Raw genomic sequence first — 24,024 nt, 5'->3', positions numbered from 1 at the left:
TGTAAATATGTATGTATATGTGTATATACTTTTATATATGTGGGCATATTTGTATGTGTATCTATGTGTGTATATTTGTATGTATGTTTGTATTTATGTAGATTTACATGTAATTTTGTGGATGCATTTTTACATGTGTTCGTTGCACAAACTATACGAAGTATCTAACCGTCTTTAGATACTTTTCAAACACAATCATGTAACACTCTCTACTCCTATCTATTTTTTCCCTTTCTCTCTCTAATTTTCTGTTTCTCTTCCTCGTTTTTTTCCTTCTTTTCCACTGTTTTCTCCCCCCCCCATTTACTACTTTCTGATTTGTTCCTTCTCTTTCTTTCACCTGTAACTAACTTGTATAAGCATAAGCCAGGAGATTTTGTGCGTGTGCGTATGTGTGCATGCTTACATATATATGCATTTGTATATATATTTATGTCTTGACTATATATGTCTGAGTATGTATGTAGCTATGTACCTGCATCTGTATGTTTAGTGTATATATGTATATTATAGATGGTTTGGTATGTGTATATACTGCTAAATGTATATGTAATCTAGCGTGAAATTTTTAAATGGATATATCTTCTAACTTATTAATTGATTAATATTTTACAGCTAATTATTTACCCTTGGTATTCAGGCCTTGTCCTTCTTTATAATCTATTTTTGATTTAAGGTTTTCTTCGATTTTTATAATATGATTTTATACTGCAATTTTTTATTGCATGCAACCAGTTATTGAAAAGACCGTTAGTTGAAAGGACCAATGAAACAAAACCATTTTCAAATGTGTATCTATCAAACTAATTGTATATTTTTGCTTATAGCCTTATTTTTGTTCCATTCTAGACAACTCTGTCTGACGAATGGGAACGTGAAGCTCTGAGTAACAGTTTTTGTGATATTTTTGCTACTTTTTAATAAAGCATATTACTCTATTTCTGGTATTCATGTACTATTTTTTCCACCTTGTTTTGCATTTATGTGCTTATTCGGGTATATATGTGTGTGTATATATGTGTATATATATATGTGTATATGTATAGGTACGTATATGTGTATATATACATTTATTTGTACTTATATTTGTGTGTGTATATATATATACTCTTTTACTCTTTTACTTGTTTCAGTCATTTGACTGAGGCCATGCTGGGGCACCGCCTTTATATGTATATATAGTATATTATTTTATGTGTATTAATATTATCTCAGTTATTGAAACTTTTGATAATTTGAATACGTTAATAGTTACCATGGGTAGCAAAATTACACTAAAAAACAAGATATCCCAGCCGTTTTACAGGTTGATATACCGAGTAAACGTGATACATTTTGAGAATATATGGATAATAACAACAAATGGAGCAAAACGCATGTCGATGAAAGTTCCTTTAATTCCTACATATATGTTTCGAAGCAAGTGAGGGCCATTTCACAAAAAAAGGGGCCATTTACCCCAAAAAGGGGTAGCTGGAATTATCACTTGTTTCTCATCAGGGAGAACATAATAAAACATCTCAGCTCGTAAGTTACCCCATCATTTCGTTTTTGTCTTGCTACTAAATGTTTTATTATGTTCTCCCTGATGAGAAACAAGTGATAATTCCAGCTACCCCTTTTTTGGGTAAATGGCCCCTTTTTTTGAGAAATGGCCCTCACTTGCTTCGAAACATATATGTAGGAATTAAAGGAACTTTCAACGACATGCGTTTTGCTCCATTTGTTGTTATTATCCATATATGTATATATATATATATATATATATATATATATATATGTATATGTGTGTGTGTATGTATGTATATTATGTATATATGTATATCTAAATATGTATATCATCATCATCATCATCATCGTTTAACGTCCGCTTTCCATGCTAGCATGGGTTGGACGATTTGACTGAGGACTGGTGAAACCGGATGGCAACACCAGGCTCCAATCTAAATTTGGCAGGGTTTCTACAGCTGGATGCCCTTCCTAACGCCAACCACTCAGAGAGTGTAGTAGATGCTTTTACGTGTCATATATATATATATATATATATATATATATATATATTTATATACATACAGGGGACGTAAGATATTTGTGGATAGATTTATGTTTATATAATAACAGATAATAACTTTATTTATCAAAAAATGTTATGAGGATAAAAATAGACCTTCTTTTCTATAAAGTTATTCAATAAAGTCACATTCAGCTTCAACAACTGTTTCTATATGAAATCTAAATCATCTACACGCTCGAATCAAGTGGCCCTGGTTCATTTTGAACATTACTCTGACTTTGGCAGCTTTCAATGAATCTTTGGTGTTATGGGTGTGTTCATTTATCTCTATCTCAACAATGCTCTACATGTAATAGTCCAATGGATTGAGATCTGGGGAATTAGGAGGCCAAATGTTAGGTGTTATTTGATCATGAAAATTTTCAGCCATCCATTCCTGTGTTACTAGAGCCATGTGTGATAGTGCAAAGTCTTACTGAAATACATATGTCCTTCCATTGCATACACTATCTATCCAGGACTTAACAATTATTTCCAGGACCTCAATGTAGGCGGCAGAGTTAATTGTAAGGCCTTGTGGAAAGAAGTAAGGAGGCATCACATGTCCTTCATTGCTGACAACTCTTAAAACCATGACAGTTGCATGAAATTTTGTATGCATAACACTTTGAACTTCAGAAGGGTCTGCACATAACCATCTGTCATTTCTTCTGTTAACTTTTTGATCTTGGTCCAAGTTTTTCTTGTTTGAGAAAAACCATATGAAATCTTCTTCTGCTGGATTTTTCAGTTTGTTTAAGAGCCTTTTAGATCTGATGTAGTGATCTTCTTTTGCTTTTTCTGACAAATTCACCTTTCCTCATCATATAAGACTTATATCTGATGTCTTTGTGGACAACATTTCTGACTGTTCCATGGAGATCTTTTGCAATTGTCTTCATGGACTTTGGATAAATTCAGGTGTTCTGATGTTTCAGAGCATTTAGAATGCATTTTATCCTTTGTTGCTGGTGATATGTTTCCATCTTCAGTCTCTAACTCCTTACAAACTTTGTAGATGAAAGATCTGGCAACTTTTAAATTCGAGATATTTCTAAATTGCTATGCTCAGCCTTTATAACCACAATAACAGCATACCTCTTCATTTCTTGAGTAAGCTGAGGGTCTACCATTATTATCTTCTGAAACAAAGATTATACAGAGTTAGCAAAAAATGCAGCAATGACCCCAAAACAGTATGTCCTCAAATACCTTATGCACCCTGTATATAAGAAAGTGAGCTGAGAAGTTCATAGGCTAATCAAAATACCTACATGGAATGTGAACAAATGAGGTTTATTTTTCAACATAGCCCCAATGTGGTCCAAACACTTCTTGCATTGGTGTTGCGATGTTTATATCCCATTGGTGAAGAAGTTTTCGTCCTGTCAGTCAAAAAAGTCATCAACAACACAGATGTTGTTGACGTTTTTGACTCGCATTATCCCAAGTTTTTTGTGCAGAATATTCCCAACTCTCTCATAGGATATCCCAATAACTTTTTTTGTTTGATTCATAGTGGTGAACACGATCAATGTTGTCCTTGGTGATAGCAGTTAGAGGAAATACGGACCTTTGGTCATCTTGAAGTCTCTCCCTTCCCCTCCTAAATTCAGCTGCCCACTTTTGCACTGTTGATAACGTTGGAGCACCATCCTCTTTTTATTGTTTTTTCTTTTATATAGCAACCATATCAGCATGAATATTCTTGCAGGCTAAAAGCCTTTTTGTGCTGGTACTTCGTAACACCATAATGCCTAATTTTGTCCATTTTCAAGAGAAGTCACTACTAGTTACTTTTGAAGTCTTCTTTGAAAAATCAGATATCAGTTTACTTGGGGAGAAACAATACAGTTATTAATAAGAAATGTTGAAATAAATGCATGCCTGTTTCACAGCTGTAGCATCAGTCTTTTCAGCCCATTCTAGTATATATGTGTATTGTATGATACAATAAGATGATATCTTTTCAAATGCTGAGTTTCCATTAGAACAGCAGAAATACTGGGTAAATTACCCTTACAAGGTAGAAAAATTTGTCAACAACCAGCCATGGCTATATATATTTTTATATATGTATATTTTATATATATATATATATATATATATATATATATATATATATATATATATATATATATATTTATATTTATAGAGATAATGATGCAAATTAAACAAATAAACTGCTTGCTCAAGATATACAAAATATACATACATATATACATGTACATAGAGAGAAAACAAAGATTGAAAATATTCAGACAATGAATATTCATGTATAAATATATAGATATTGATATATTAGCAGAGCAAACTTCCACAGAGTACAAACACACAGAAAATTAAGGGGAGAATGTATAGTATTACAGGTCTGACAGCTGTTTCTGGGGACTTGGAATTACTTCATAATGTTGCTAGATGTAGTTCACAAAAAGTGAAGGATATACTACCAGTAGTGGAAGCATATAAACATTCAGTAGATCTGACCTCTGTCTTCAGGGTGGAGAGATAAGTATCTAACCTAGATATTTAACAACTGTCAGACATTTAACACCCTACCCTCCCCCCTTAATTTTCTGAGTGTTTGTACTCTGTGTAAGTTTGCTCTGTTAATATACACAAAAATCTAGATATATAGATATTTATATCTTAAGTGTTTTCTATATTGAACATCTCTGGATCACATCTGTTGTCTCTATATATATTTATTTGTGTGTGTATTATGTAATAAGAAAACATGAAAAAATCTAGACAGATATCAAGAAAGCACTCGGTTTTAAACAAATTTGTTTAACTATATCAAACAGGCACCAATAAATGCAAGTGGAATACACATCCAAAGTAATTCCTTATGTATGACAAGTAGGTCCAAATATCATTTAGAAAATATTTATAAAATTCAGAGTATTAGGCCATGAAGATACGAATAGAGAAAATTACATATTTAACTGTTAAATTCACCATACAAAGCCAATGATCATTTCTGTTGTATTGACATATTTAGATACAGAAAATATGATTCAAATCATTATATCTGAAAATACATGTTAACACAACGCTTTCAAGGTCATCCAAAATTAGTTAAATTCAAGAGAACTAAGAAAACATTTCCAGTTCATGAACATGTATAAAAAGAATGTTAAGAAGAACTATAACATACGTAAAGCTACTTTTATATTTAACTCTTGGTGTCATCAGTGAAAGAATAAGAGATAAGCATATGGATTCTACATCACAAGAATTAGTTATCTATCTATTAAATATACTAAACATTTTTAGAAAAATTATGCTTATCATTTAATGCTATAAAGCAATTATAATTAAAAATTGAAATATTTAAATGCCTTCTGAAACTTGTGACATTTCACTGTAAAATTACTAATAGCAAAAATTTTTTAAGGAATATTGCTGCACTGGATATTTCCCACCTTCAAGTAAATATGGGAAATTATTTAATCGCCATAGTATAAAATTTTCATATTCAACCACCAGCAATGTGGCTGAGATTATAGCAGCACATAACAAACAGAGAATTAGGGAATATCTCAACTCAAAATCTATGAGCAAGTGTAGAGTTGAAAATTGTAAAATTAACTAATGATAATTTTCATGAACTAAATTTCAATTCTTTAAGTAATTCTGACTCTGATAATACAGTTAAGTTGACACCTACTTTTAATGTTAATAATAATAATAATCCTTTCTATTATAGGCACAAGGCCTGGAATTCTGGGGAGGGGATAGTCAATTATATTACCCCAGTACTGAACTGATACTGGATTTATCTACCCCAAAACAATGAAAGGCAAAATTGACTTCAGTGGAATTTGAACTCAGAAGGTAGTGGCAAATGAAATATTGCTAAACATTTTCCTCGGCATGCTAACAATTCTGCCAGCTCACTGTCTTATAATAATAATAATAATGATAATAATTTATAATAATAATCCTACATTAACATCTAATTCTGAGAGGAGGAATTCTTTTACAAGTGAATAAATGTGTGTGTAATTGTAAAAACAAAATTGTCTGTCCTTTAGAAAAATCAGTGTTTAAGGAAACAATATAGTGTATCAATGTAAAGTAATAACAGGGGATCATAAATATTATTATATAGGCTCATCTGCTACAATTTGAAATCTACATTTCAAAATCATTCTCATTCATCTAAATATAAAAGAAAAGGTAATTCTACAAATCTTAGTAAATGCAGTTGGGAATATTAAGTATGATTTAAAGTGGTCCATTATTAGTTACACACCATCATATAATATTGTCAATGCTATATGTGATCTTTGCCTTGAAGAAATGTATTATATAATTACTTCTAAATTAAGATTATCAAATTATAATGGTAATTTTACAATGAAGTGCTGTCACAAATTTCAGAAGGTATTTAAATATTGCAGTTTTAATTATATTTGCTTTATCTATATATATATATAAAAATGAGAATGTGTGTCTGTCTGTCTGTGTGTGTGTGTGAATCCCTAAAACTTGAGAACTACGCAACCAATTTCATTCAAATTTTACACATGCCTTACTTAGGGTTCCAGTTGTGTTTTAGTAAAAAAAAATGTTTAACTTCTTGCAGAGTTCGAGCACATGGCAACATAATATCTCCTCCACTATTTAAGTATTACGTGTCAAAAGTGAAACAAAAACACTCATGTCAAATACTTTCACTTTAAAAATGAAACTATTCCACTAACTGAAACAATCACATTTCGATACTGTAATGACAGATACTTTCACAGAGAGAGAAAGAGAGAGAGAGAGAGAGAGATGTATATGTATACATATACATGTATATGTACACCATTTCGATACTGTAATGACAGATACTTTCAGAGAGAGAGAGAAAGAGAGAGAGAGAGAGAGAGAGAGAGAGAGAGATGTATATGTATACATATAGATGTATATGTACACCATTTCGATACTGTAATGACAGATACTTTCAGAGACAGAGAAAGAGAGAGAGTGCTGTATATGTATACATATAGATGTATATGTACACGTATATGTGTATATATATATATATATATATATATATATATATATATATATATATATAGATCTATATGCATACATGTATATGTATACATATGTGTAGATGTATATATATATATATATATATATATATATATATATATATAGATGTACATGTAATATGTACACATATATACATATATACATGCATACAGATATCTATACATACATATATATACACCCATCACACACACATACACATGCACACAAACACACACATTAGTCATTTCTTTTCTTATCCAAAACTACGTCAAAAATACTGAATGGATCTTTATGAAATTTGGAAATTATATTCTTTGCATAACGGCCATAACTCCCATGAAAATTCATATATTTTTGATGTTGATGAAATTTTAACCCGAACATAACAGATGAGCATTATTTAGAAAATGATGTCACACGTTATCGAGGCTACCATTCTTTCTGGATGTGAAAAAGGGGAAGACGTCTTTATTCCAAGAATTCCTCTTACTCCATCAGGAGCAGACATTCCTTTTACATTCAGAAGACTACAATTCCCCCTTCGTGTGACTTCTGCCATGTCCATAAACAAATCTCAGGGTCAAACACTGTCTGTAGCTGGTCTTCTCTTGGAAGAGCCCTGCTTCTCACATGGACAACTGTATGTTGGCTGCTCAAGAGTGGGCAGCAAAAAAAACCTATTTGTATATGCTCCACAAGGGAAAACAAGGAACATTGTTTACAACGAGGTGTTATAATCACAACAGCAAGAAAGTATGTACATGATCACCTTCTTTTACGAAACTTCATTGACTTTCATATATTTATATTGATATACATATATATACGTGTGTTTGGGTGCGTGTGTGTATATACATCTCTATATATAAAGATGATGCGTAGTCTAGACAGCGTTTTTAGATTTCATTATTCTCTTTAACCCGGGCAACGCCGGGTATTTCTGCTAGTATATTATATGATAAGTATAGTTCTTCTAAAAATGTTTAGTATATCTGATAGATAGATAACTGTCATGACATTGAATCTCTATGTTTGTAATTGTTTTAACGTAGAATTCATGTTTATTTTTGAATCTTTCATTATTCAACACCAAGAGTTAAATACAAAAGTAAGTTCTCTAAGATTATTTTTCTTCTTAATGTTCTTTTTGCTTGCATTAATGTCCTGGAGATATTTTCTAGTTCTCTTTGAATTTAATTAATTTTGGATCATCTTGAAAACGTTGTGTTAACGTATTTTCAGATATGCTAATTTGAATGATATTTTCTGTATCTAAATATGATGAGTTCATCAATTAAAGAGTTGATTTTCTCTATCCATATTTTTGTTAAGTGTGTATATTTGCTTTCTTTTGCTTACACTTGTACCATCCATCAAATACTATGACAACATTGATCCAGGACACTCTCCACCTCAAGCATATTGTTTCTCATAGGAGCAGACATGGGTGAAAAGATCAATACTTGATAGGCAAAACCTGTGGCACTGAGGGCATTGAAAGTAACCCCAAGTAACAGCCGCAATGGTTTGATGACTTCTCACTTCATGCAACTTCTTGTGTTCAGTTTCAAAGCACTCTACTGAAGCATCACACTGGGACTTCCATGCCTTCCAATTAACAGCCAGGGTTGAGGCTTGATTTCTTTGTTGTCTTTTCTGCAGTGTTGGCCATGTGATTCAGATTACCGGGTAACTAGCTCACAAAGATGGTCCTCTGCAGTTGGACTGAGATTGGAGATAGATGGCTTCTTGTACTTCCAAAGCTGAAATTTCATAATCATCTCAAGCGGTCTCTCATTTTATGCCAGTGTATGTATATATATATAAAATACACACACACACACACGCATATATGTATATATATGTATGTATGTATATATGTGTATGTGGGCATATATATTTGTGTGTATATATATATATATATATATAGTGAGAATTTACAAAAAAATGCAAGATGAAGACGGTTGTGTAAACAACAAACATGTATTAGTTTTACTCTCGGGAAAGTGAGAAAGTCCTTTACGTTTTGAGCCTACGCTCTTCTGCAGAAAGGAACAAAGAAATAAACAGGGAGAGAAAATGGAAAAAGGTATAGTGGCTAGCAATCTATCATGGCGAATATATATATAATGTATGTATATATATATTTATTTAGTAATATTTAGCAGAAGTATTAGGTTGTCAAGAAAGTTTTTGCAGTTTTTAACCTTTAAATTCAGATGCACATATCTCGGCTCAAACAAAACTTTATTAATCAAAATAAACACCATCAGAATCAATACACTTTTGCCAATGCAAGACAAGTTTATTTATGCCAGTAGCATAAAAATCCTGCATTCTGGTGGCGATGAAGTCGTTGAAGGCATGTTTGGTATCGTCTTGGTTTTTGAAGCATTTCTCACGCAGGAAGTTGTTGAGATGCTTGAAAAAGTGGTAGTCGGTAGGCGAGAGGTCTGGTGAGTATGGCGGATGAGGTAGAGATTCGTAGCCCAATTTGTTCAACTTCTGCAGGCAGGGTCAGTTGTGTGGCCAAGCGTTGTCGTGGAGAAGAATTGGTCCTTTTCTATAGACCAATGCTGGCTGTTGTTGTTGGAGTTTCTTATGCATTTCACCCAGTTGCTGACAGTACTTCTCCGCTGTAATGGTTTCGCCTGGATCCAAAAAGCTGTGATGGATGAGACTGGCTGCAGGCCACCAAACAGTCACCATGACCTTCTTTTGGTGCAACTTTGGCTTCAGGAAGTGCCATGGAGCTTCGTCGGCATCCAACCACTGAGCTGAGCATTGCTGGTTGTTGTAAAGAATCCACTTTTCATTGCAAGACACAATCCAGTTGAGAAACAGGTTGTTCTTGTTGCATAAAAGGGAAGACGACACTTCAAAATGGCGTTTTTTTTTGGGTGTCGTTCAATTCATGCAGCACCCATTTCTCAAATATTTTTGTCCAATTTCTTTCAAGCGGTTGGAAATTGTCGTATATGTTACGTCTAATTCAGAAGCAAGCTCTCGAACAGTTTTGCTTGGATTGGCTTCGACTAAGGCTTTTAGTTGATAGTTGTCAACATCCGATGGCCGACCACTATGCTTATCATCTTCAAGGCTCTCGTCACCGCTATGACATTTCTTGAACCACCATTGTGCTGTATGTTCATTAGTGGTTCCTGGGCCAACCACATTGTTGATATCGCGAGCTGTTTCAGCAGCTTTTCGGCCTAACTTGAACTGGAATAAGAAAATTGTGCGAATTTGCTTTTTGTCCATGTTGTATTCAACGTTCTGGAAAAAATGGCCTAATTATTCAAAAAGTAAAAGAGTAACACCATTAAATAGAGCAAAAAACGGGCTTTAAAATGATATATAAAGTCAAAGTAATTTAACGAAAATTAATTTGAAAATACATCACTTAAAACCAAAATTAAAAATCCTGCAAAAACTTTCTTGACAACCTAATAACAGAGTGGCTCAAGGTGCCAGAGTTTCATGTGTTGGCAGTTACAGGTCAAAGTTTATGTAGCTGGTGATAAATATATATCCCTCTGGATTGATCTAGATCAAATCATGATAATGTCACATGAATAATTCAGAGTTTGTCCATTATGTTGTTCAATAAGCAAATATATAGATAAATAAATAAGTAAACAAACAAGGAGAAAAAGTAAGAAATTTTATGCCTGTCATCACACACGTACACACAATCACATATACGCGCATGCACATACCAAAAAACCCCCCACAAATTTCACACATACCTATATATGAGAGAGAGTGTGTATATGAATTAGATGTGCATGCATATACATGCAGATACATGTATACATGCACATGTACACACACACACACACACACACATATGTGTATATAGTACACAAACTCACACACGCACACTCACTTGCATATATATGTATGTGCGTAAGTACATGGGTGCATGAGTATGTGATACATGTGTGTGTGTATATATATATGTATGTGTGTATACGTATATATATGTATGTGCATGCATGTGTATGTATACATGTACCCATGTGTATATGCATGCACATTTACACACCTAATTCATATACACTCTCTCTCATATATGTGTGAAATTTGTGTTTTTTCTTTTTGGAATGTGTTTGTGTATATGTGATTGTGCATGTGTGATGTCACACACAAGATTTCTGTTTTCTTCTCTTTATTTCTTTACTTATTTATGTATTTGCTTATTGAATGACATAATGGGCAAACTATTTGAATTATCCACATGATATTATAATGATTCTATCTAGGACAATTCAGAGTGAAATATATTTACCACCAGCTTTATAAACTCACAGGTGTTAGACCTGTAATTAGTTTGATTTGTGCCAACATGCTAAACTCTCGGACCTCTGCTACTTCTGCTAAATATTAATAAAAATATACATATACTCATATTTTGCATTCTATTTTTCCTGTTTGCATCAACATACCTATCTGTGTGTGTGTGTGTGTATGTATGTATGTTTGTGTATATATATGTATGTGTATATATGTATTTGTGTATATATATATATGTGTATATATATGTCTGTGTATATATGTGTGTGTATTTTGTATATTTATGTATGTTTGTGTGTGTGTGTGTGTCATTATCATCATTGTTTAACGTCCGCTTTTCATGCTGGCATGGGTTGGACGGTTTGACTGAGGACTGGTGAGCTAGAGGCTGCACCAGGCTCAATCTGATCTGGCAATGTTTCTACAGCTGGATGCCCTTCCTAACACCAACCACTCCGAGAGTGTAGTTCGTGCTTTTTACGTGCCACCGGCACATGGGCCAATCAAGTGGTTCTGGCAACGACCACGCTCAAAAGGTGTTTTTGCAAGCTACCTGCATGGGAGCCAGTCTGGCGGCACTAGCAACGACCACGCTGGAATGTTGTTTTTCACATGCCACCAGCACATGTGCCATTAAGGTGACGCTGGCAACGATCACACTCAAATGGTGCTTTTTGCATGTCACTGGCATGGGAGCCAATCGATGGCCCTGGCAATGACCATACTCGGCATGAACGTCAATCAGGCAGTACTGTCATCAGCCATGTCAGTGATTTTGATTTCTTTACACTTGCCTCAATAGTTCTTCACAAGCAAAGTTTATTGTCCAATGAATGATGGGTACTCATAAGTGGGCTGGTTACACCCCGTGTTCGGATGTGCTTTTAATGTTCCACTGGCATGAGTGCCAATCAGGCGGTACTGTCGTCGACCACATCAACGATTTTGATTTGTTTACACTTGCCTCAATAGTTCTTCACAAGCAAAGTTTATTGTCCAATGAATGAGGGGTATTCATAAATGGGCTGGTTACACTCACTGGCATAGGCCATGGGCTATGGTATCACTTGGCTTGTCGGGTCTTCTCAAGAACAGCATATCTCCAAAGGTCCCGGTCACTAGTCATTGCCTCTGTGAGGCCCAATGTTCGAAGGTCGTGCTTCACCACTTCATCCCAGGTTTTCCTGGGTCTACCTCTTTCACAGGTTTCCTCAACTGCTAGGGTATGACACTTTTTCACACAGCTGTTCTCATTCACTTGCAACACATGACCATACCAGCACAATCATCTCTCTTGCACACCACATCTGATGCTTCTTAAATCCAACTTTTCTCTCAGAGCGCTTACACTCTGTCATGTATGTACACTGACATTACACATCCAGCAGAGCATACTCGCTTCATTCCTTACAAGCTTATGCATGTCCTCAGGAGTCATGGCCTATGTTTCACTGCCATTTAGCATGGCTGTTTGCACACATGCATCGTGCAGTCTACCTTTTACTCTTAGCACGAGGCTCTTTGTTATCAGCAGAGGTAAGAGCTCTCTGAACTTTGCCCAGGCTATTCTTATTCTAGCAGCTACACTTTCAAAGCATCTACCCCCGCTACTTGGTCCCCTAGGTAACATAAGCTATCAACTACTTCTAGTTTTTCTCCCTGGAATGTGACAGAAGCTGTTCTCTGCACATTTTGTGTGTTTATAGCACCTGAGCATTTGCCACATACAAAAGCTATCTTCCCAGTTAGCCTCCCTTTGATATTGCTTCACCATTAATGTGTCCATAGCTTACACTGGGTACATCGTATGGAGTTTCTACCTACACCTTTTCTACAGATCGAGCAGGGCCATCTACCTGAAGGGATTTGTGGTTTGTCTGCCTTTCTACTTATTAGGACTTTTGGTTTTAGCTAAGTTGACTCTAAAGCCCTTCAATTCTAATCCTTGCTTCCATACCTGAAACTTTTCCTCTAGTTCTGATAGTGACTTGGCAATTAGAGCAAGGTCATCAGCATAGAGGAGCTCCCAGGGGTATCCTGTCTTGAATTCCTCTGTTATTGCCTGGAGGGCTTTGATGAATAACAGGGGGCTGAGGACTGATCCTTGGTGGACCCGTACCTCTACCCGGAATTCATCACCGTACTCGTTGACAACCCTCACCTTACTGACAGCATTCCTGTACATGGCTTGCACAGCTCTCACTAACCATTCATCTATCCCTAGTTTCCTCATTGACCACCAGATAAGGGATTGGGGAACCCTGTCAAAGGCTTTCTCCATGTCAATGAACGCCAGATACAGAGGTTTATCCTTGGCTAGGTATTTCTCTTGCAGCTGTCTTAGCAGAAATATAGCATCAGTGGTGCTTTTCCCTGGAACAAACCCAAACTGCATCTCATGTAAACTGACTCTCCCTTATTAGTTGGGCTATGACCCTCTCCGTGACCTTCATTACCTGATTCAACTACTTGATACCTCTGAAAATATTTGTATCTAAAGTGTCACCTTTACCTTTGTAGCAGTTGACTATGGTGCTGCTACACCAGTCATTGGGTATGACTCCTTCATGTATCACCTGGTTAACTATACGGGTGACTAGGCTATAACCAACACTGCCAGATATTTTGAACATCTCTGCGGTGATTCCTGATGGGCCAGGGGCTTTCCCTGTTTCATACCCTTAATTGCTTTATCTACCAAGGTACTGTCAATTCGGATAGCTGGTCCCTCTGTTGGGTCGACATTCGGCAGACATTCTTTCTCCCATTCATTCTCTTTATTGAGCAACCTTTCATAGTGGCGTCTCCAAACCTCTCTCTTTGCAGCCTCGTTTAATGCAAATGAACTATCATCCATGCGGACATATTTCTTTCCTATGACATCACGATTCTCTCTCACACACTGTCTTGCAACACGAAATACCTAAAGTCTTTGGTCAATTTTTACTTATCTGCTTCCCCTCTGGCTAAATAAACCCGTCTCCTAGCTTCCATTCTGGCAGTCTGAATTCCCTGCTACCACCATTCTTCAAGTCCTTCCAAGCCTGTTTCTTTTCTCTAATAGCCCTGTCAACAACATTGTTCCACCACCACATTACCTTGGGTCGAGAGGGGATTTTGCACCAACCACAGATCTGGTCAGTGGCCCTCAGCAGGTTGTCCCGTAGAAACCTCCAGTTGTCTTCCACATCATGTGATGCTATATCCCCTTCTATTTCATCAAAGGCTTTGAGTAATAAGTCTCTAAATCTCTGTCCATTCAAAGGATCCTTAAGCTTCCAGACCCTTCTTCTCCTTGCTGGTCGTCCTCTGGGCAACCATTTAGCCCTGATCCTAAAGTCGCTAACTACTAACTTGTGTTGAGGGGTACATTCTTCACCTGGGAAGGTTTTGGTATTTATGAGCAGTCATCTTTCCTTTTCTCTGGCAAGGATGTAGTCAATTTGGCTAGTGTGTCTGCCAGAACGGTAGGTGACTAGGTGACTGGCAGGTTTCCTGAAGTTAGTATTGCAAACCATAAAATCATTTGCATCGCAGAACACCAGCAGCCTGGTTCCCTCCTCATTGCAGGAACCAAAACCATAGCCTCCATGTACGCTATGGAAGCCCCCTGAATGTTGTCCAACATGTCCATTGAAGTCACCAGCCACAAAGAGAAGTTCCCTGTCATTTGTCAACGAGGTAGTCTGCAAGAGCGTGTCATAAAATCAGTCTTTCTGTCCATCAGGTAGCCCCAGCTGAGGGGCATAGGCTGAGATAATGGTTGCTAACCCATGATGTAGCACTAATCTAATCTTAAGTATTCTATCGCATACTCTGACTACCTCGATTACCTTATCAACCCATTTCTCTGCAAGACGTATACCCACGCCCCTGACCCCGTCAGTGTTCCCTGATCAGAAATCTTGTACCTGTATATATACTCTTTTACTTATTTCAGTCATTTGACTGTGGCCATGCTGGAGCACTGCCTTTAGCCGAGCAAATCAACCCCAGGACTTATTCTTTGGAAGCCTAGTACTTATTCTATTGGTCCCTTTTGCCGAACCGCTAAGTTACGGGGGACGTGTATATATATATATATATATATATATATATATATATATATGCAATAAGATATTATAACGATAAATTTATATTATGATATATTAAATATGTTATAATATAGGTGGCTAAAACAATTAAAAACCAAAATAGCAGAATACATAATTAAGGGTGCAAAATAGCACATACAATTGCTAGAAATAAGAGCTAAAAATATAACTTGAACAGCTACACAAAATCATTAATCTTTGAACATCTGTTCAAAGGGACTGCGAACAGAAAGCCACATCTTTCTCCAGTGATATAAAACTCACTGAATGAAGTAACTTAATAATACCCTATCATAATGAAGTAACTTGATAATACCCTATCATATGATTTTGAAATTTAACCAACAATGTTTTGTTTTTCTTCAGGAGAATCCACAAATTACTCCAGGTTAAAGAGATAACTTGCTTCCCATTAGCTCATGAGGGAAAATAACCATTGAACAGTGAGTGCCAAAATTCATAGCAGTATGAGCGTATATAAACATACAATATATATATACACTTGTGTGTGTGTGTGTATATATATATATATATATATATATATATATATATATGTATATATAAAAGATATGAGAAGTTTTCGATATACCACTAAAATTACGGTTTGAACTGCAATTGAAGATGTGATTTTGTGACTGCCCTTTCTAAAGCAGCTTGAAGTGCTTCCCCTTAAGTTGATAGGTTTAGATTAAAGCAGAAAAAAGGTAAACACTTTGGCAAAACTTAACAAGGACATTTGGTTTAGCTATATAATTATCATATTGCTAAATTAAATATCCTTATCAAGTCTTGCCAAACTGTTTGCCTTTTCATTTCTACTTTAATTTACATGTGTGTGTGTGTGTGTGTGTGTGTGAGTGTGTGTGTGTGTGTGTGTGAGTGTGTGTGTGAGTGTGTGTATATGTATTTATATGTATATGTGTATATATATATATATATATATATATATATATATATATATATATATATATATATATATATATGCATAATATGTACATAGAGGTATATATATATATATATATATGTGTATATATGATGGACTCTCCTATTGTTAGACAGCATATGAGGGTTCAACAATTTCTTACTGAACAACCACACATGATTTGTTTATAATGATCAAATGTTTGTGTAGATATAAGCTCACTCCCTCCATCAGATCGATATTACCTGTACAGGTGCAATGGGTGCCACATATCAGATGTCGAAATGATTGCAGAGCAATGTGATATGAAGTGCTTTGCTCAAAAACACAACACAATGTCTGGTCTGGGATTTGAACCCAAAATCTTGAAAACGTGAGTGCAACACCTTAACCACTAAGCCATGCACTTCACATATGTATGTGTGTGTTAAATAAAATGAGACAACAATGCCAAGGCAGTTTGAAATTTGTACATTTACAAAGAAAAAGGTAGTCTTACAAATATAAGACTACCTTTCTCTTTATAAATGTCCTAAAAATTTCACACTGCCTTGAATTTGTTGTCTCATTTTATTTAACGTATACACACTCACACACAACCCACTTTAGACTCCTTGCTCATACCATTATTGAACCTGGAGTCTGACAGTGGTCCTTCTATAGCAGTTACATAACCTTACCTGCCGTTTGGGTTTTCTGGATACCAAAACCTCTTATATATATATATATATATATATATATACTTCAAATTTACAGGAAACTAAAGATGAAGACAGGTGAATGAACAACAAGCACGTGTATTAGCTTAATGCTCAAGAAGAATGGAAAAGTTATGGATATTTTGAGCCTATACTCTTCAGCAGAAAGGATTAAGAGGAAAATAAATGTGTAGGGATTAACAGTTCAGCATAATGAAATGGCCAGAAGAAAGGGGCTGAGTAGAAGGGAGATAATAATGGTAACCCATTAAATTTATATATATACATATATATATATATATATATAGATATGCAGGGCAGGGAATCGTCAATTAGTAATAAAATTAATAATTAACAATTTTGCCGGGTAGCTCAGTATGAAAAAACCTTTTCGGTAAAATCATTTATAATCATAAATATATAGGGATTGACAGTAACCTGCTTCTCCAACATACTGAGAATTCAGAAATAGCAGCCAAAGAACTACTGATTCCAAAACTACAAATTATTACTCTAAATTGATACACACAGAACAAAAAACAGTAGAGAAGAGTAAAAAATATCGCTATCAATTTAGAGTAATAATTTGTAGTTTTGGAATCAGTGGTTCTTTGGCTGCTATTTCTGAATTCTCAGTATGTTGGAGAAGCAGGTTACTGTCAATCCCTATATATTTATGATTATAAATGATTTTACCGAAAAGGTTTTTTCATACTGAGCTACCCGGCAAAATTGTTGATTATTAATTTTATTACTAATTGACGATTCCCTGCCCTGCATATCTATATTTTAATAATACCTCTAAGGTGAATAGTTAAACCGCAAGAAGTTCGTACGGGTCTCTTTTCTATGCGGGACTATTTATGATGCACACTGAATTGAATTCATTAGGGTGAGAGATTTTGAACTCACTGGCCGATAAATTTCTTAGCGTCTTCCTCACGTGGTCTTGATGTCGCATGGTCAAAATTAACGTGAGTTATTTAGACATTAACAAATTTATTAGAATATTTAGCTGAAGATCAGAATAGAGTATTCTTTGCTCTTAACTGTGAAACGATCGTACTAAATTAACTAAAGGCAACTGGTTTTTACTCTTCTCTACTGTTTTTTGTTCTGTGTGTATCAAAAATATCGCTATCAATTTAGAGTAATAATTTGTAGTTTTGGAATCAGTAGTTCTTTGGCTGCTATTTCTGAATTCTCAGTATGTTGGAGAAGCAGGTTACTGTCAATCCCTATATATTTATGATTATATATATATATATATATATATATATATATATATATATATATATAATATATGTATATGTGTATATATATATATAAATATATGTATATGTGTATATATATAGAAATATATGTATATGTGTATATATATATAGAAATATATGTATATGTGTATATATATATAGGAATATATGTATATGTGTATATATATATAGGCATATATGTATATGTGTATATATAGGTACATTTATATGTGCATATATAGGTATATATATTTATATATATATGTGTATGTGTATATATAGGTATATATATGTATGCATATAAGTATATATATTTATATGTCTGTATATAGGCATATATATGTATATGTGTGTGTATATGTATATGTGTGTATATAGGTATATATGTGTATTTGTGTGTATGTAGGTATATATATATATATATATGTGTGTGTGTGTATGCATATGTAAAAATGTGTGTGTGTGTGTGTGTGTATATATATATATATTCATATATATACATATACATATATGCACAGAGTCAGCCAAAAAAACATGTATATGCTCTAGGAAAGAAAAAAATCTGTAGGAATATTTAACTTGTTTAAGTAGCTCTATAAATTTAAATACTTCTTTCAATGTTTTATCAAATTGAGATAACACTGAATGAATTGTAATAACACTGAATTAAAATATTTATACAGATTTTTCCTTTCTTGAAGTGTGTATACATTTCTTTGGTGGATTATATATGTACATATATATAGATATATGTATGCATGTGTGTGTGTATATATATATATATATATATATATATATATATATATATATATATATATATATATATATATATATATTTGTAAATATATGTGTGTATATGTATATGTGTGTGTGTGTGATATATATATATATATATATATATATATATATATATATATATATATACACACACATTCATATATATCTGTGTATACTATGCATATAAACATATATGTATATACGTGTGTGTGTGTGTGTGTGTGTGTGCATGTATGTATATGCATTCATGTATGGAGATGTGTATTTACTGGGTTTATGCGAGAGGACACTGACTGTAAGTGCTGCATAATGAATCTGAATTCTGAAACTAGGTATTCAACAATTCAAATTTCCTGACTCACTTGGCCACACTTGCACCTGCACACACACTTTTATTGACCTTCTCTGAATTTATGGCAATATATGTATATATGCACATGTCTGTGTATACACATATATATATATATATATATCTGTTGTCTTAGTAATTAAGGAGTATACATGTATGTATATGTTTATGCAGTGTATGCAATACATGTGGGTGCATGTATATGCACCATTCATTTTGATTCATTACAATGGGAAAATCCACTGAAGATAGAATTCAACCCTGTGTGTGAACCCTTTGATCGCTATCAAGCGAACGCACTTTCTTTTCCTTTCAGGTGCAGAAAGCAGTTGCCAACCAGAGGATCCACCTCCATAAATTCCCCTTCCTCCTCCTGTCAGATCTACAACTTTAGCACAGCCATTATCAACATCAGCACTATGAAAGGTAGGTCTGAGGAGCTTGTGGAAATGCTGTAATGGAGGTGAGTAGCTGTGTGGTGTGTGTGAAAAGTAAGATGGAAAGAGCCTCAGCCAAATTCCTCATGGGCAACGAACAAAGTTACCAGCCTTCTGGATTTATACAGGCATAAGGGAGCTGGAATTGGAATATTATTAAGAGAGAAAATGATAGCCTAGTTAATTTAGGTAGCCCAAGTGATTTTTTTTTTAATGTCAAACTTTGGCTACTTTTAGATATATCTGTGACATCTATATCTACTTATGTACCAATGCTGGGCCTGACAAGTTAGCACTTTTATGAGCCCCTTTTGCTGATTTCCTCCAAAGCAAATGATCGGGACCTCATCATGGCTTGTGATTTTAATGATCATATTAGACAACATTACAAGGACTTCTGTGGTGTACATGGAGGCTGTGGCTGTAGTACATGAAGCAAGTGGCAGTTTAGCTTCCTGGAATTTTGTGAGGCAAGTTACTTTATCATTTACAACACATACTTCTAAGCAGCCACTTGCTTACCTATCATTCAGGAAAATACGGAAGCCAGATAAACTTTCTCATGGAAAAACAGTATAGGCAAGTTGATGTAAATACTAAGTCTTTCCCTACTGGAGAATGTACTCCCAACACAGAGTATTTGTTGATGAGTAGATTAAGTGCTATGCAAAGTCGGTGATGAAAGACTATTTGGAGTACATGGAAAGTGAAGAAAACCTTCAGCCAGCTGTCTGTTCAGAGATGTTTTAACTGACACATATTACAAGATGCAGGAGAAAACAGAAAATTGTGTGATAGAAGACAATGGGGAGTTACTAACTATGGGAAACCTATTGAGAGCCACTGTGACTGTTACAAATTCTCAGCAAGAAGAGACAGAGTTGCAATAACAGACAATTGTAGCCTCAAACAGCTAGAAGAGAAGCTAAATGTCAGGTAGATGGAGAAGCCAAAAGAATGAAATTTTCCAATGTCTTAAGGTGTGGAGATTAGAAGAGAAAGAGGAATAAAAATGCTTCCGTGAGAGGTAGTTGAAGAAGGAGAATGTTGAAATGGACCCAACTGAGGAACCACACATTCAAGGTGAAAACAATATGGTAAATACTGTGCTTAAGGATGTAATGGCTGAGAAAGCACCTAGTATAACCGGAATTATTGATGAGATGCTTAAAATCTCTGGCAGAGTTGAGTACAGGCTTGGTTACCCACCTAGTAAATCAGATGTCATACCTAAGGATTAACATAGCAGCATCATTACAAGTGCAAAAGAGAGGTAGGAGGAAGAACAAATGTATTAAAATGTTGGACCAGATTATAAAAAGTTAAGGAAACTGTTATAGCTCAGTTGATAAGAAGAGAGTTAACCTAGATAAGGTGCAATTTTGTGTCAGGAAGAAGTACTATTGATGTGATCTTTCTGATGGGACAATTGCAAAAGTATTTAGTCAAGAGTAAGCCCCAATACTTGGAATTTGTTGATGGAATACAAACAAGCAGAGAGAAAAGTTGGCTATAAGGGTGATTAGATATTGCATTGCAAAAGAGAAGTCTGTTGATACAGGCATGTCATGCATATGAATGATGGTAGCTGCATGAAGTAAATGTGTTAAGTGCCCAAAGTGCATGGAACCTGTGGAAGAGGAAGATCCAGAATGATCTAGGATGAAGTGGCAAAAACAGATCTTAAGATGCTGAGTCTCACAAGATATGACAGGGAACTGCAACAAATGGTTGCATGCTATGTTAAAAATGTGCATACATATGTTGGCTTAGCAAAGAAATAGGAATAGTGATGGTTGCATTCCTCTTGTCCCTTTACAAAACACATCTCTTTCTTTCAGTGATGCCCTTTGTAATGGCATCCCACCTCAAAACCCTCTCATCTCTCCCTCTTTTACTGATACCTCCTCTTCACAGCTTCTCCATCTCCCTCTTGCTCCTCTCTCCTTTTATCACACATTATTTCCTCTACCCATCATTTTCACACATAAAGAATAATATCACCAAATCTTCTACCTGTCTCACCCCATTCATCCTTAATCTCTGGCAGTATACTTTCCTTTTCTTTATTCCTTCTAGTAGTGTTCTTTCTGTTAACTCTCTTCTATCACCATCTTACAACAATCTTTTCTTCACTTCACAATTTGACTACTCTCAGATGATATCATTACCTTCTTTTCCATTCTGCCTCCCAGAGTTGTGGTGGGGTCTTTTAGTCTTGTGAGCTGCAAGGTGATCTCACTGTTGTTTCTACCATGAAAAAATGCACCTAGTACAGTTTATAAAGTGGTTGGTGTTAGAAAGAAGATCCAGCTGTAACAACCAAACCAAAACTGAAATGTTGGAGTAATTTTTTGCTTCTTGCTTCTATAACACCCTCCCCTGCTTCTGGAATAAGAACTGATTCAAAGCATAATAAAACACTCAACCATAATAAACAAACAAGAAAATTGTGATATGTCTTTATTTTACAGCCAGATACTCTTCCTATCAATAGCTCAATGTTCTTTAGTAAAGCATTTATTATTCCACTCATCTTTGAAACCACAGAGCTATAGGATACTAGGATTGTCAGCATAATGTCACTGTTGTTTTTGACTCAAATGATTTCATGTGAAGATGTAAAATGTAGACATACAGTACACAATCAAAAGGGTTCTTTCCGTTTTCATTACCACTGCATAGCACTTTGTGTTTTCTACTATAGCCTCGAGTCGACCAAAGACTTCTGAGTGGATTTGGTAGATGGAAACTGAAAGAAGCCTGTCATATATATATGTGTGTGTGTGTCTTTGTGTCTGTATTTGTCCCCCTCCACCACTTGACAACTGATATTGGTATGTTTATGTCCCTATAACGTAGCAGCTCAGCAAAAGAGACTGATAGAATAAGAACTAAGTTTAAAAAGGAAGGTGAGTCCTGGGCTCGATTTGATTAAAACCCTTCATAGCAGTGCCCAAGCCTGGCCACAGTCAAAAGACTGAAACAGGGTAGAGATAAAAGATATATATATATATATATATAAAACTAAATATCAAATGAAATAGAGAAATACAATTGACATACTAAAAATTTATTTACATTATAATATAATATACTATAAAAAGATATAATATAACATAACATAACAAATTTTTAAATAAACAAATATAGAGCCAACAATTTATTTCAACTCATATACACTAGTGAATATGAGTTGAAATATACACATTTCATTTAATATTTGTATATTGTAATTATACCCTTTTATTTGTGGTATTCAGCTGTTGTACCAGTAAGAATTGAATGTCTTACATCCCTTTTGAAGGAATTGTTTTTTTCCTTTGTTTGATTTTTATATATATATATATATATATATATATATATATATATATATGTATAGTGTGTGTGTGTGTGTACATATATGTATCTTATATAATTTATGAAATTGTATTGGTAGGGTAGGCTATTTTTGGATAAAGTGACAAGGGTCTAATGGTTCAATAGTGAGAGGGAAATAGGGAGAGCAACTGATATCAGGGAAGGTAAGAACAGAGTTGTGTAAGCGACAAATATGGAGTGGCAGTGGGATGGCAACTTCAATACAGCTGTTATTCAGGGATACACATGCGCTCACTTTCAATCAGTTTACAAAGCCAAGTCATAACAGACAAACAATAACTAATGCAAACAGTATTTGTGTGTGTGTGTATGTCACACCCTATCACTTTTTAAGAAAAGGAATTATTTAGATCAAAAGTTTACACTATTAACATGTATACAAATACACTTATGACATTATGCACACAAATGGAAGTAATTTAATCTCTAGTAGGGACAGGTAGTCTACCTGTCTCCATCTTATATCCTCTTCCCCACATTAACCAATATGGTGGCTATAAATCTTCTCTTACCACTACCTACCAACTAAACTCTTAATGTATTTCTAGCTCTTTCATTTATCATTGTAGCCTTATGTTTGTTCTCTCATTCCAGACCAGCTTGGGCTGGAGTCAAGGTATGTTCCTACTGTGTTCATGGATTGTTCTTCTATTGTTTGAAATTCTATGTATCATCTGATGGAAACGTTTTTTTACTATGATGTAATGTACTCATTCATCTATTAAAATATGCG

The 24,024-nt window shown here is 34.7% G+C and overlaps 1 protein-coding gene and 1 pseudogene across 2 annotated transcripts in view; one reads left to right on the top strand and one right to left on the bottom strand.

The window, feature by feature from the left end:
• Positions 1–7,199: 7,199 nt before the first annotated feature.
• On the bottom strand, positions 7,200–10,421 carry LOC149133250 (histone-lysine N-methyltransferase SETMAR pseudogene; annotated as a pseudogene).
• Positions 10,422–15,817: 5,396 nt separating this feature from the next.
• Positions 15,818–24,024, top strand: part of LOC106881010 (ubiquitin thioesterase OTUB1) — a 97,803-nt gene continuing 89,596 nt past the window's right edge. Inside the window, exons 1-3 of one of the 2 annotated variants that reach the window (XR_016243638.1) lie at positions 15,818–15,917; positions 19,790–19,899; positions 23,861–23,907. Coding sequence is in view for 1 of the 2 variants with exons in the window: in XM_089359814.1 (XP_089215940.1) it covers positions 19,893–19,899; positions 23,861–23,907 (54 nt within the window). In the remaining variant the exon portion in view is untranslated. The remainder of the gene's footprint in view (positions 15,918–19,789; positions 19,900–23,860; positions 23,908–24,024) is intronic. The other variant, XM_089359814.1, reaches the window with a different exon arrangement.

Source organism: Octopus bimaculoides, chromosome 11 (assembly GCF_046866305.1).
Source record: "Octopus bimaculoides isolate indiv1 chromosome 11, ASM4686630v1, whole genome shotgun sequence".
Taxonomy (NCBI): domain Eukaryota; kingdom Metazoa; phylum Mollusca; class Cephalopoda; order Octopoda; family Octopodidae; genus Octopus; species Octopus bimaculoides.
This window is presented reverse-complemented; position numbering and strand designations above follow the sequence as displayed.